Source organism: Molothrus ater, chromosome 6 (assembly GCF_012460135.2).
Source record: "Molothrus ater isolate BHLD 08-10-18 breed brown headed cowbird chromosome 6, BPBGC_Mater_1.1, whole genome shotgun sequence".
In the NCBI taxonomy this organism is placed as follows: domain Eukaryota; kingdom Metazoa; phylum Chordata; class Aves; order Passeriformes; family Icteridae; genus Molothrus; species Molothrus ater.
Genome location: NC_050483.2, coordinates 55,678,555 through 55,694,221, shown reverse-complemented (window position 1 = coordinate 55,694,221; position 15,667 = coordinate 55,678,555). Strand labels below are relative to the sequence as shown.

Sequence of the window (15,667 nt, the reverse complement as noted above, 5' to 3'; positions counted from 1 at the left end):
AGCAAATTATCAAAACCTGTTTGTCCTACCTTGAATGCTTCTTTTAAAAAATGCTTTGCAGCCTTCACAGGACCAGACCCCGTAGTGGTATCCTGAAGCATAGTCACTGCAGACTGCACAGAAGTGGGCATCCTTTTTTGAGCCAGGATTATTTGCAATTGGGCTTGTACAGTCATTGCCATTAGTTTTTCTTTTTAATGTTTCTCTGACAGAAGAGAAAAAACATATGTTATAAAAGAGGAAAAATTTAAACTGCACTGCAAAGAGTTTCATAATTTTTCATTGTCTTCTATTCTCTCTCTATAGAGTCTTCATGTTCCTGAACACAGGATAGTGTGAAACACTGCTAAGCCTTTTCTGACAAGATAAAGCATTTAAAGCTTGTAGTCTGATCCCAATGATGACACACTAGAAGGATTTAGGCATAAACCTGGACTGCTGCTGAAGCAATCTCATGAACCCTGAGAAAAATCATACAGAATGCTGATGGGTCTTGAAGAATTATTGGAAATATGCAAGTCCAGGAATTTGTGAACCAAGTGGATTTTGCCTCTTGAGAGCTTCACATGGAAAAGGAGAACTCAGACAGCTCAGACTGATATTATAAATGCTACAATGAACAGAGCTGCAGTTGCTTTGTCCTGTTAGTAAGGCAAAATTACAACACACATCCATTCCCAAGTGCTTCATCCTTTACATGAGGCTTAACTCATTCAATGACATTCTGCAGACAAATAACTGGGGTGTGAATCTCAGCCTACAAGATCAGCTCATGATGTTTTCTGTTCAAGGTGACAGCCCATGTTGATCACTCTAATGCTAAACAGAAGTCTGAATACAAGAAGAATGAAGAAACACAATTAATAAAATACTTCCATATGTTTTAAAAAAATGTTTCTTTATCTAAATTAGTAAGATATAGATATCCCTGAAGCGTTGCAAATAACTCCAACATACAGGAACTATTCTTCATGAAGGGATTAAAATTAAAACAGGAAAAACCATGAAAAAACAGCCAATTCCTGACACCAAGATCCTGTAAACAAACAAAAGAGGAAAGGAGCTTAGATTATCAGTAACGTTGGGCTTAGGTACAGGAAGAACATCCATTGTATCCTTTTTATCTGGACCTCATTTTCTTGGTAGGTTTTGCACACTGTGCTTTCAGGGTCAATACAATTTCTAGACAGAGAGAAAAGTGTCATGTGCAAACTCTGAGCAGCTCAGAGTTTGAGAAAAGGAATGGTGTATAGTCAACTTATAGGTATAAATTCAAGCATAGAGGCAGAACTTCATAACTCTAGAATTTTCCTCATCCAACCTTCCAGAAGGATTAGGGAGGAGAAGAAAAACCAGTTGGGATAAGACAGCAGGTAACATGGTTTTATGACTTCTACAGAACAAGTGCAAGTTTAAACAAAATAGTGGAAACATGCTGAAAGTGCTGTCAAAGAGCCTTTAACTAGTATATTAAAAGTAGATTTTGTGCTGGTTTCATGACAGGAGGTAAGGACAAACATACCCACATGCCAACTGAAAATCATCAAGCTCATAAGTTTTTGAGGAGAACGTGCTCTAATTTCCTGGTGAAAAATTTGGAAAGGAGGAAAAGGTGCTTCTTGGAGCAAATTTCAAAACAGAACTATTAAGATATTTGTTGTACAATTAAGTTACTGAGAGATTTTTTTTCAATGTTAATTCATTCAGCTATAGCAGGGCAGAGGAGTGTTTAAGTATTTAATGAGCTGGGTCTTTGATTACACACACACCTCGTTAATGGGTTGGTGAATCTCTGAGTTCTTTCCCTCTGTGCCATGCTGGGAACGCCAGGGAGGGGGAACTCTCCCCAAGAGTAAAGGGGCTGTATCACACATGCCTAAATTGCTGCTAATCAAAGGAGGGAAGAGCATTCCTATTCCTTCCTAGTCCCCTGTATTTGGAAGCAAAAGTAATTTGGTGTTTCACATTAATAAAAGAGGTACATTTTAAAGCTTTACTTGGGAAATGTTACCCAATTGTGAGGGTCAGAAGAGGCTCAAAATCAGCTGGAGAGCCTCTCTGTGATTGACTGATATGCTGTGGAGATCAATGTTTATTGCCCTTGATAAAACACTGAGGTTATGGATGAAAATAAAGAAAAAACATACACCACAACACCTGGGTGAGGATTGTTGGTTTTTACCTCCCAGTCATGACAAGTGTATTTTAAAAAGCACTTTTTCTTTCCCTGCTTAGAAGTTTAACAACAGCGACCCTGCACACAAGCAAGCTGCAATGCTTCCTCAGACTCCAGGCAAACAGCTGGCACACAGCAGAACCATCTGGAACAAATTCCTGCTGCAGGCCAAGCAGCACCAGGGCCACTCATCTGTGGCAGCTGCAGCCTCACACCAGGAGGCTCAAACCCATCAGTTTGTCTGTCTGTGTGGGCTACAGAGCCTGCAAACAGCCAGGGCTTCCAGGTAAACTCCCATACCCTGAGACTCTGCTGCTCCAGCAGCATTTCCACACACAGGGCAATCCAGAGAGGGCAGCCCCACGTGGGGGTAGAGACCATGTCCCAGCTGCTGTGGGACTGGGGCAGCCCGGGATGCTCAGCAGAGGAATGAGCTGCCAGGGCCTGCAGGTGAGCTGGAGGTGGTTGGATGGATGCCCACCATGCTCCTGCACCAAAGGATGCAGGAAAACAGGGGATGTACCCTGGTGGCCACAGAGGAACCACATGGTGAAAGATGTACCACTTTACACCTCCTAGTACTCCTCTCTATTTTAGGATGCTGGGTTCTATATAGAAATAATACCTTTTTAGAAAGGAATTAGGGCTTCACTTAAAGTAATAAATCACTGATTTTCTCCTGGTCATCCTTGTACTCTGAGCAACCTGGTCTAGAGGAAGGTGTCCCTGTCCATGGCAGAGGGGTTGAAACTAGATGGTCTTTAAGACACCTTTCAATTCAAACCATTCTGTGAAGAAGAGGTTATACTGCAGAATTTCTTGATTCTCTAAGTTAGGTCATCATCAGCTGCATAAGCAATAGTCCTTATATATCTATATAAATAGTTGATGACTTATTTATTTAAATGATTCATTAAATATTTTAATATTTAAATATTTAATAACCTGTACAATGGGACAGGTTCAGCTTCCCTTCTGTCTGTTCTGGAGAGGGCACTGCAGAGCATCAGACAGGGTGCTCTTGCTCCTGGGTTATTCCAGCTGCTGTCCTAACATCTGGACAGCTTCAAACCCTAAGCTTCCCAGGGTTGTCAAAGTTTTGGAACCTTAACCAAAGTGGAAAGAGTTGGGATGTGACCCCTGTTCACATCAAAGCTGCTTGGGGAATTCTTCTGTATGTAAGTGCTACCCAAAGAATATTTCCCAATCCACACACTTGCACCAAAGCATATTTGCACTCCATAAAGCCCACCCATTGCAGAAGGAGTGTGGGAAGTCTCAAAAATAGCACAAATCCTTTATTAACCATGGACTAAAACTGTTCCCAGGACACACTATTTTTCATACTCCAAATGACTGCTGAAGTTAAATAAGGAGGCCCATGAATGAACATCCAGCTGCTGAAGCAGGAACAGCACCTGCAGCCCCTGAGCTTTTATCCATCCAACAAATGTGTGCCCAAGAATGGAGCAGTTTCATCAGCTGATGATCCAGACCCTGGCTAGGGTTTGCAATATGAGTAAATGTGCAGAACAAGAATGTGGTTTGGCAAACAGAGTTTCTTGTCAGCTGAAAGTTTAGCCTGTGACTCTGCTCTTCACAACAACTTTACAAAGTCAGTTGGGAACAGCAGCAAGAAACAAAGTCAGGCTTCTTCAGCAGCAGCCCCCTTTTAACATGATGCATGCTGCTGTGTGACCGCTTATACTAAAGCCAAAAAGCAAAGAAAAACATTTCCCTTGAATTTCAAGTTAACAAAAAGCCTTTACATCTATTAGAAGCAGTAAAAAAAAATCTGGGTAAAAATGAATTAAAACAATATTGTATGAAAAGGCAAAAAGAATTAACATTTACCTCTTTCACTCAAAGGACTTAATCTGCCAGAACAAAATTAATTTTTGTTACAGAAAATAGTATCTATCTAGCAGTCTTGAACTTTTGTTTATGCAATGTAAACTGTTCCCACACTGAAGGTATTTGTAATGCTCTGTGTTGATGTATAGTACTCTAAGGAGGTGTTGGGGAAAAAAAAAATCTCATTTCAGAAATACAATAAAAACAAACAAATAAACAAACAACACACACACACACCCCCTGACTGATTCTAGTGCAGGTTTTTTGCATCATTTTGTTTTTCAGAGGGAGCAATGCTTTAATTCAAAAGTAAAAAGCAAAGCCCTGAGCTAAGGAAGCTGTAAATAATGTTCAGCCAAGTCGTAAAGCAGCAAGCAGCACTGACCTGCTCCCGGGCAGCACGGGCTCCATCGGGCGCGCCTCGCACCACAGGCTCTTGGGCTGCTCTGCATACAGCAGGGAGCCCTGGCAGTGCAGAGCCAGAGGGGACAGGTGGCCAGGAGCAGACCACAGAGCGCTGGGGCTCGAGGTTTGCCTGGCTGTCACGCCCTCTGGGTCCCCAAAATTGCTGGCAATGTTGTAGTTGACCATAGCGGGGCCGCAGAATGCCATGGTGGAATATTCGTGCCTGTTTTCCATGAAAGATGAGGGAAGGTAGACTGGACTGTGCTCTGCTGCCAGCGTGGACTGATTGCAGCTGTAAGGAACTGGAGAGATGACACCAGCAGGTGAATTTTTAATTTCTGTTTTATTGCATCCAATATCCTGAAGTGGCAGCAACTGAGAAAAGTCCTTGTGAGAAGACGTGCACAGGGACATTTTGAAGCGAGATTGAAGAGGGCTGTTTAAATATACATCCTAAGACAATAAAGAATTAAAAAAAAAAATTAGAAAATAAAAAAGCTCAGCATTTGGCCTTTTCTATAAAAGAAAAAAGGAACCAGTAAATCAGAAAACATAAAAACGTCTCGTTAAAACAGATTGCATACCAAGTGCACTTAAATGGTCAATGTACAAATTTACTGCCTTTAAGTTAAAGAAAGTTTTCTAGATTATCCTTAAAAATAAAGGCTAAAACACACATTGAGTTCAGACTCCCTTAAAAATAATAATAATTTTAGGAACAAAACTATTTGAGGCCTGCCTGAAACAAAGATAAAGGTGACAACTTGGATCTTACCAGGAGTTACAAACAGGGTAAATCTGCTCCCTATCAGAGAAAAATTACCCCAAGGTCCACAGCTATGGAGGAGAAATCAATTCTCTTTATAACAACTCACCATCTCCTGCTGTTAACTGCACCACAGCCTTCAGCCTTGTGCTCCAGGGTGCTTCCCTTTTCCATCACAAACATGTAACAGCAGGCATTGTGAAAGCAGACAAACACACACACATGCACATCCCCTACACCCTCCAAATCCAGAGCTCCACTGCACAGAGGAGGAACACAGGGAGTGGATGTCAGCAAGGTGCAACTTCATCACTGAGAGGTCCCTGGGCACAGCAGCTCTGAACAGAGCCATTAGAAAAGTAGAAATCATAAAATGCAGATATTTCCAAAGCTGACAATAGAACTCAAGTGATTTCATAAGGTCCAGAAGTTTTATAATTCCCTGCAACTCTCCATCCCCGTCCCAACTACCCCCTGTCCTTTCTCCCATCTCACTCAGCTATCGAAACCAAGACCTTAAATTGCCCACAGTAAATACTCTTTGCCAGATTCAGGCATACACAAATTATATAAGAGAGAAAAGAATTTTGAAAAGAAAAAAAAAAAAGCCCACCAAAATTATTCTCCTGAGACAGACCCCTGTCCTAGAAGCATTATTTTACTGTAGCATTAAAAACATTTTTTCTTTATTCTTCACTAAGAGTTTCATCTGCAATTCGTTCCAGCTCTGAAAACAGACTTAGTTTGCAATTCAAAACAATTCTGTATCCAAAAGAGTAAGTTTCAGCCCCAGAACTGATATTGCAATGTACTTTTACATATGGCAATCAGATCCTAATATGAGAAACCACAGGATAGCTAAACATTCACCCACAGCTTTGCTATTCCACAAGTGGCCAAGGTATAGATGCTAAATGTTCTTACCTTTTTTTGCCTCACATGACCATAAAGAAGATGAGGAAGATTCAAGCATGGGTTTATAGAAGTACCAGCAACCTCCCTGTCCCCAAAGCTCTCAGGCCAATGGCATTTCTAGTGTGCCACCTTGGGGCATTGATATTTTTTTCTCCTCTAGGGTGAGGACTGAGAGTAGAAGCATTAACAGAAAATATAAGAAATAGTCTTTTTGACTAAAATGGATAATTGAGAGTCTTTCCTTCCTCCTCACCCTGCACTCTGGCAGTGAGTTTTGAAGATATGTGTAGAAATAACCAGAAACTCATTTAAATCAGCTCAGGCAATTTAGACCCAGCAGCTGTTTTTTCCTTTGTGGGAAACAGGAAAATGAGATATCTCAGCAGCTGTTTGTGTCCAGCAGTTCTTGGACTGGACCTCCAGAGCAGCCCAAGCAGGGGATTCTGACTTCACCCCTCACACAACCCATACACTTCATCTGCCCCCACCAGATGCTTCACAGCCTCCTCCAGGAAAAACCAGGCATTGTGCAAACTCCACTGCAGAAAAACCACTGATAAAACCAAAGGTGCTTTCACTCCCAGGTTATGGGGTGGGTAATTTTTTAGAAGGAAATGATGGAACAAATAAAATTAGGAGTATTTTCAGGGGTTACTACGGGTGAGCCAAATGAGCACGCTGGATTCAACACACATTTAAAGATTCAGTATAAGCAAAGCTGAATTCCCCTTGCAGTGTCAGAGGCTGCAGGTACTCAGGATGAGCATGGGCACTCTGCCAGAGGATCTGGCATGTCCAACAAAAGCTGTCTGTGCTTTCTTTGTCCCTCTGCCTCCTTTGGAAGGGCACACAGCACAGGGGAACCCCAAACCCTCTGGAGGGAAGGGCCTGAGCAGCATCACAGCCACATCTCTGCTCCAGTCAGCCAGAGACATTCTGCTGTGCCAGCTTTTGCAGCAGGCAAACTGGTTGTGTGGTTTCCCTCAGCATTTAGCAAATACATGCCTGCACACTGTGGAAGCAGAGAGAACACAGAGGCTGCTACTACGGAATTTTATGAACAGAAATCAGCTGAGATTTGAGTCATGTTTTTCTGCAGAGGAAATCCACTAATGAGTGTGTGCTTAGCAGAAGGAGATATTGTCTCCAAAGGGCAACACACAGCATTTAGAAACGTGCACAGAAGTTACCAGAAGCAAGAGTGAAGCTTGTTTTAGGGGAAGAGTTCACAGAAGCATAAGAAGTCAGCACAGCCTTCCTGAAAAACACTCTGCTCATAACTTATTTACAAGAGAAGGAGACTCTGGGGTCCAGCAGGTTAAAGAAAACTGCACTCATGGTCTTCAACAGGCTGTAATGTAGTGAAAAAATAACAGTATTGACCTGAGATTAACTTGGGGAGCAGAAATAGTCCAGCCACAGTAGACTATGGATCTACATGAGCTCACGTTGATCACATTTCTTTACACAGAGAATTTCAAATGGGGAGCCCAGAGCCTCACAAATAAAGTGAGACTGCTGAAATGATGCATTATTGCTCAGAAGGCCCTAAAAATTGCCTGCTGAACTGTGAAGTTGTGTGTCTTAAAGAAGAACTGAAGAATGAGGGAAACAGATCTCAAGATCTGAGACTCGACAAAAACTCCACAAACACCTCAGAAGGAAGCACAACCACATTTAATGCAAGGATTACAAGAAGTAGTGCAATAGGCTAATAAATTTGTTCCATCCTGGTATAATATCCTAAACACTACTCATGAAACAGAAATTAACTACTTCCTAAAGTGAACTCCTGTCCCAACACGCCCTCTTCCTCGGAAAAAAAGATTTTAAAAGCAAGATTCAATGATAAAATACATTATTTAGATGCAGTCTGTCAGCTCTGCACTAGATCTGTACCAGACACAAAAACAAAACAGGTGTCTATTATTTTTATATCCCAGTCTCCTGGGAGCCTGCAAATGTTTCAGCCCGCTGAAGTCAGTTTAGCTTAGCAAGATATTCAACAACTGAAATGCCAATTATTAAGTAAACAACAGCCATTCTGGCCAGTCCCTCAAGTAACACTTACCATTCACAAATCTAAGACACTACAGGCAGGATTCACTTCTGACATAAAGCAGCTTCATTAGCTCCAGCACCCTGAGGATGACACCACTATCCACGAGGATGTAGGGAAAAAATTAATGTTACTAATATTCTCCATCCAAAAAAAAAAAAAATTTAAAAAAATTAAGTTTCTTGTCTTTGAATAACTCTACAACAACTGAATGTATCTTGAGTCACCATGCAAGACATGCCAGATGAGGCACAAGGACTAGTTTAGATGTCATAGTCAAACAGACACATGGGTAAATAATTAAGCCATCTGACGTATTTCAACACCCTCAAAAGCCTCTTACTGCACATTACCTATACCAAGTACCTCTTTAAAAGCCTTGTGGGAAAAAAACTAATTAATTTTTTTCCAGTTTTAGGTTGTTTGGGTTTTTTTTTTTTTAGTTTTGGAAAGGGGAAAAATAGGTGGAGAAGGCAGGGTGCCTGCCTGGGAACATAGTACAATAGCTTTTCCTAGAAAAGTACAACACTTCAAAAAGCAAGGGAGTGATGGATGTTCTCAGGCACCCTTCCATCAACATACACTACAAACTGCTTAGCATTTTGTATGTTTTTTGAGTAAAGATTTTTTGCAATAGAGAATCAAGATGACCTTTTTCTCTCTGCTAGGCTTAGACTAAAGTGCAATCATTGTGCCTTTGGGTTTAATAGAGGTGATTCAACAAGCGTGCATTCCACCACCCCACAGCCAAAGATCCTCAGTCATCTCACAGAGCATTCTATTAATATTCTCTTCAGTTACATTTTACACAACTCCCTGCAGCAATAAACTGACTCATCTTCTGGAAAAGTGATTACTAAAGGAAAGTCATTCCTGATGCAGATGATACTTGTGCTTCAGGTTTTGTGACAAACTTATTACTCATTAAACACAGCAGTGCCAGATATTGCCAACAGAAGGCAGGCAAGTAAACAAGTTTATTATTACCTGAGAAGGACTGGATGCAACAAGTAAGGGAGAGATAGGGAAGCAAAATACAAAACACAGCTGTCTGTCCAAACTTCAGATATTGTACTCATTCCTCCAAAACTAATAACCTGTCCTCAATGGCCTCAAAACCAACTCTAAATAAAATAGTGCAGCTCAAAATCTCACAGGAAAAAATACTTTGAAACCAGCAAAATGACCACTCTCTAGTCTGTGTTAGCCTAAAGTTACTCAGAACACTGACAACTCCTAGATTATTCTAAACATTCATAAATACATGTCAGAGCTCAATGGATATGACATGGGGGCACCAAAGGAGCTGGATTTGTTCCACTAGAGGAATACACAACTTCAGTCTTCGACCCCCTGAGTTACAAAGACAAGGAGTCCAGACTCTTTTTACAGAAAGTGCACAGGTCAGGAGATCACAGATGCCAGTGCAAGGGAAATCCCAGTAAAACATGAGGAAAATTCTCCACAGTGAGAATTAAGGGCAGGAACAGGGTATCCAGAAAGGCTGTGAAATCCCTGTCTTTGGAAAGATTCAAAAAGACTCACTTTGAGCGGGATGCATGATTGATTGCTCTCTAGATTTCCCTATCCACCTTCCCATTACTGAAAAATATTTTCAGATCTCAGTTCAAACTAGAGTTAAGGTTGACTTTACTTGTGGCCTTTCAATTTGTGGACCATTAAAATGTTACCACATCTGAGAGTGGATTTAAGCTTTCTATGATTTGTATCTCTTAAGTATTGTTTCATAGACTTAGGGTTTCAGGCACCAGAAATGAAAAGCCACTGTCCTGCTCAAGAATACAAATGCAAACTGAGACACTTCAGCTCCTTTACTCTCCATGTAATTATTTCAATTATTTTGACTTTTTGGTCAAAAAGAATATTTGCATTTCAGCATGAAAATTTTAGTGTGTTCCATTAGAAAAGAAACACCTATTTAAACTATTACACAAAATATAATTACAAGGATCTATCTGAGGATTTTGTAATCATACTTCAATCTGCAGCAGTATCATGGCAGAAGCCAGTACAAAGAATAGCACCCTTTTCCAGTAAGAACTTCATTATTAAAAAGAAAGCATCCCTGATACAAGAAAGGGCAGGGAAGAGCAGCATGGGGATTTAGATTTTCATGGATCTGGGATGTGCATCTGCATCCAGCATCTCTGAAGCACACTTGGGTCTCTCAGCACATACCAGCACATACCATTAGGGAAGCTAATTCTAAAAAAATTATTCTTGTTTTGATTGCCACACCATAGCTCTGTCCCAACAGCATGGAATACACCTGTTCCTTGGATCCAGGAGGAATTAATTCCTTCAATCAACATTTCCCTCTTAATGACAGTGTCCTAGAACAAAGGTACTTATGCCTTCCTCCACTCCATTTCTTTCTAGTAATTTACAAAAAGTGTATTCATAGAACTATAACTGAATCCATGAATGGTTTGGGTTGGGTTGGAAGGGACCTTGAAGATCACCTCATTTCAAGCGCCCCAGCCATGGGCAGGGACACATTCCATGACACCAGGCTGCTCAGAACTCAATCCAGCCTGGCTTTGAACATTTCCAGGGATGGGGCATCCACAGTTTCTCTGGGAAACCTGTGCCAGTGGCTCACCACCCTCACAGTAAAGAATTTCTTCCTAATATCCAACCTAAACCTGTTCTCTTTCAGTTTGAAGCCATTCTGTCTTGTTCTGTCACTACACATCTGGGTAAAAAGTCCCTCTTCAGCTCTCCTGGAGCCCCTTTAGGCACTGGAAGTACCAGAGCTTTCTTTTCTCCAGTCTGAACACCCCCAGCTCTCTCAGCCTGTGCTCATATGAGACGTGCTCCAGCCCTCTGATGAATTTCATGGCCTCCTCTGGACTCACTGAATCTTATTTTCTTTGTCTTTCTTATGTTGAGGGTCCCAGAGCTGGATGCAGCACTCTAGCTGGGCTTTCACAAGAGCAGAGCAGAGACTGCACCACAGAGCTTGGTGCCATCAGCAAACTTGGCGATCAGCACCTAAATCCCACTGCCCACATCACCATCAAAGATGTTCCACCACTCTAGTCTGCTGAGGAGCAGAATGCCATGCTCAATCCTCTGCCCTCAACAAGAGAAAAAGCACACGGGTAAAACGCCTCATTTTGCCCAATAGAACTTTTACACAGCTTGGAGGGTTTCTGAATAACTGTCTCTGTTATTGGCAGGGTACAGACATGAGCTGGCACAGGGGCTGAGATTTTTTGACTCAAGTCAAGTTCTTTCTATTTACTCTTACAACAAATCAGCAGCTCTTGTATTATAAATAAATTGGGGACTGAAAACTCCACCTTGTTTATTCCCTTTTCCCACTGCAGTTTGCCCACTGAGGGCTGTGAGGATATACAGCAGCATGAAGAGAGCAGAGCCTGTAGCAATGCACTCATGCCAGGCAGAAATTTGAGAGGAAAGAGATGGTGGCTAAAAAAGTCAATATGTGAAGAAAAACAAGTAAATCAGGCAATAGGGATAGAGCAGGAATTGAAAATTCCTACACTCTCAGGGGAGATACTATCTCATTGTTGATGAAAGCAGAGATGAGACTTTCCCTGGTAGCAGCTGTTCTTCACTAGGCATGAAGACCAGTGAAAAGATCAAAAGTCCTTTTGCCAATGCACAAAAGAGAAAAGTCTTTACTGCCCCTTAAAACCTGACCCCTGGCAATCTATAGGCAACAAGTCTGATGTTGGGCAGACAAGTGGGTGGGACACATCCCCAAATTATGGGAACTCATCTATTTCTGCAGGTCATGCTCCACCACCCTGGCAGATCTGAGCTGCCAGAGCTCCAAAAGCGAGGGTGGGAGGTTCTGTTTGGCATGGATGTGAGAAATGCAGGATTCATTGATCCTGGCTAAGCTTTCCCTTGAGCATGCCCTGCTTCAGGCTCCTCAAATAACCTCCTGCTTTGTGAGGCTCAGAAGCAATGGTGATAACCAGAGCAGTCTTTGGCAAAAGAAAAGCTTCCTTGCAGAAATGTTGTCAGAGAATAATTTTTTCACATCTCAGTGACCTAAAGAGCGAAGAAAAAGCAGTGGACTTTTTTCCTATCAGACCAATTTGCAATATGTCTTATTCTACTTTCTCCTCCCCCCAAATAAAATGGTCTTATTTACAGTGTTTTTTTTCCAGACAGCCTCTTCACAATGCAAATGATTCATGCCATAGGATTAATTTAGGTAGCCAAAGAGCACATAAAAAGTGTAAAACTTCTCTCTTTTTAGTCATAAAACTTGAATAAGCAATCTTTTCTACCATGGTATAGAAATGAAACCTGTGTCTGAATATGTACAAAATGCAGAACTCCTCTGGCTGCTTATCTGGTTTTAGCTATAGTAAATTGATTTTCTTACTGGAATTTCTCTAAAAGATTATTCCAATTGTATTAATTTTGTTGTGCATTTTCACATTAACAGCAAATTCAAGATTAAATATCTTTGCTTCTGCAATTTCATTATAACTTTAAAATAAAGGTTTTTCAATGCAGTTTTTCATACCTGATTTTTGATTACTTAAAATACTTAAAAGCACCTCATAAATGAGCCATCATGCCTTTACTTTTTCTCCACCATCACTAAATCACTGAAAGATCACAGAAACCAAGGCATTGCTTATTCCTGCCTTTCAAGCTGTGAAACACTCTTATAAAGCTGCATGAAAGCCCAGGTCTGGTATGTTTAGCACCATCCACAGGTAACAAAAGTTTGTGCATATGTTTTAGTCCCTTAAACAAAGCAAGCTGTTCTAGATTTGTTTTATCGTTAACCTAGACATGAAAACCTGCCTTTTATTGTGAGTACAATCCTGTCTCAGCCGAGTCAGTTGGAATTCTGTTGATGATTCTCACAGATGGACATTTGTTGAACATATTAATTAAGACAAATTTGCAATGCCCTCCTAGTCTTATTAAAATGAAATCTGAGACATTTTTCTGGAATTTATGCCTGCTGAGCTTATGTCCTGTCTCTCAAGGAATGGACCAGCAAACTCTTTTATGTGAATATTTCTTGCTGCTAGCAAAAGCATGCTGCAGAGGAACACAGTAAAATAGTGGATATAAGATCTGGTCAGCCCCCTGGATCACCATCCCTTATCACTGTAAGCTCTTTGCTACTTTTACCTTTAAGCCAATATTCAAGAACTAGAACTAAAACTAAGAGTATTTAAAGAGATTATATACTAACTGGCTTTATAGTTGTTTTAATTAATATATTTTAACCCATTCTTGATCAGAACATCATTATAGACACTCACATTTGACTTCTTGAAGACAGTTCTGCAGTTGCAACGTTTTAAGAACACCTCTAAAACTATGAGCATTTTCTTCCTGTGATATTTAAAGTTTTTCAGGTTATCAGCCAAAACAATTCTCAAGGATATAAAATAGTTTGTGTTTTTCCACTTTCTCCAGCAATACTTGGAGCTCCATTTACTGGTTCTCATTTACAGCACTGATGAGATAAACTGCAAAGAAGCATCAGATTTGCTCCATCCCTTCAGGTCCAAAATTTTTATTGTTATTTCTCCTTTGAAAGCCTGAGGAAACTGAGCTGTTCACTCACACACAGAATTACCAGCCTGACAGGGAAGACACTAGAACTGTCTTCCACTAATGCTGTGTTACAGTCACTGTGTCTGCAAAATGCAAGATACATCCTAGTTTAAAAGGTACAGGGAAGTTCAGAAAGGAAAGCAAACAGGAGGACAGCCACAGAGAACTGCCTGAACTTTGCTCATAAACAGAAAGAAGAATTTTAATAAAGTTCTCAAATAACAAATAAAAGTTTCCAAGCTTTAAATCAGAAATACAGCATGTATTTGTTGCTTCAGTAAAAGCACCAGTCTTAGAACTCCCCCTCTTGTGGGGACAACAGATGAGCAAGGAATTTCAAGGATATGGATGAGGAAACACATTGCTGGTAACACTGAGCACATCAGAAGCAAATGGTAAATGACTTTATGGTCAAAAGCAGTTTCTCATGCCACCCATAATCATATCAAAACTTTCTCTACACACAAATTGTAATTGTGCATCATTCTCTGTATGACAAGGCTGAACCCTTTCCCAGAAAGAAATAGCACATTTACCAACCATTCCAAGGTATAAACTGCACAATTTGCTGTTTATCCCATCCTCTCTCCAGGCTGTAATTTATTTTCTCTAATAAAGCCTTTGTTATAAAGCATCCAGGATTAAAGATCAGATCATTCTTGCCATTTCTAGCCAAAAGTCTTTTACAAGCAGTCAGGCAAAGGTTCTGATGGGTTTGATGAAGATTTACACACGTGCTGCCCAATCTTTAGTTATTGTTAAATAAACCTTTTAGCAGTGCCAAAACCAAACTTAAAAAACAGGCTTGGATCTCATTGTCTAATGAGGAAGATCCTTCTTAAAGCTGAAGATGTTAATAAAAGAGTGTAAATCTATACCACTGACTTCAATGGGAAAACTGCTTCAGAACTGTCAAAACAAAACCGGAGACATTTATCAGTGAGAGACTTGGAATTTCAAAAGTCAAGTCAAGAGAGCTCCAGTAACCCCAATTTGGTTTGGATCAGGTTATACCAATTGCTATGATGCTTGGAAGAGGCATTTACCTTTTATTAGTATATTTATCTGTGGAATTTCCCAAAAACCTTAAAACACCACGTATGTTCCAAAATACTCCTCCTTCTCTCAGTGCAGCAATCCTATTCTAATAAGATTCTTAAGCCAAAGACCTAAAATATAGCAAAGTTGCATCATTTTCCCTGTATCCACAAATATTTAAAAACCCCAAGTTCATTGGAAGAACACTTAATCTGCATAAACTGATAGACTTTAAGAACAAATTTACACTGCAACCAAAATAATACTCTCAATAATTTTTCCTATCTCATTTCTCTCACAGAGGTTATTGTTCATAAATCCAGAGATTATCAATTGCAGACCTTTGGCAACATTTACAACAATAAATATTCCATTCAATATAGCACGTACCTGAATGACACTGAATAGGGTTTCTGTTCTTTATAAATGCTCTGACAGCATTACATGTCAGCAAGATTTTCTCATAGCAATTCTGGATTTGTTTTCCTTTTTTCCTTTATCTCTGATTCTAAAAGCAGCTGTTCCCACCACCACTTAGTCATCAGATCTCAAATATTAATCTTTCCAAAGCAATGTGGTGCCTGCTCATCAGTGCAAGGTTACAGGGATACTATCAGTGTTTCCTTTCCCTCTGAAGGCAAGACCTAAACAGAAGTTCCTCCTCCTCCTTTCTGACATAACAAGCCTCTGAATTTGTTGTTCACTGCAGTTAAGGCTCTTACATGATGGAATCATTTTATAAGGCAAGCATTCTCATATGTAGCACAGAAATCTGAAGGTTAATTAACCAGCATTTTCTGGCATCAAACACTGAGGTTTTTAAAAGGCTAAATCAAACTTTTTATATCTTTGTCACAGGAAAACCTGA

The 15,667-nt window shown here is 40.4% G+C and overlaps 1 protein-coding gene across 1 annotated transcript in view; it reads right to left on the bottom strand.

Annotated features, from left to right (window-relative positions):
* ESR2 (estrogen receptor 2) overlaps positions 1-15,367 on the bottom strand; it is a 42,946-nt gene extending 27,579 nt beyond the window's left edge. The window contains exons 1-3 of the mRNA XM_036384895.1: positions 15,190-15,367; positions 4,416-4,888; positions 30-205 (exon numbers count right to left, since the gene is read on the bottom strand). Of these exons, the coding sequence (XP_036240788.1) occupies positions 30-205; positions 4,416-4,849 (610 nt within the window). The 5' untranslated portion in view covers positions 4,850-4,888; positions 15,190-15,367. The remainder of the gene's footprint in view (positions 1-29; positions 206-4,415; positions 4,889-15,189) is intronic.
* Between the last annotated feature and the right edge of the window lie 300 nt (positions 15,368-15,667).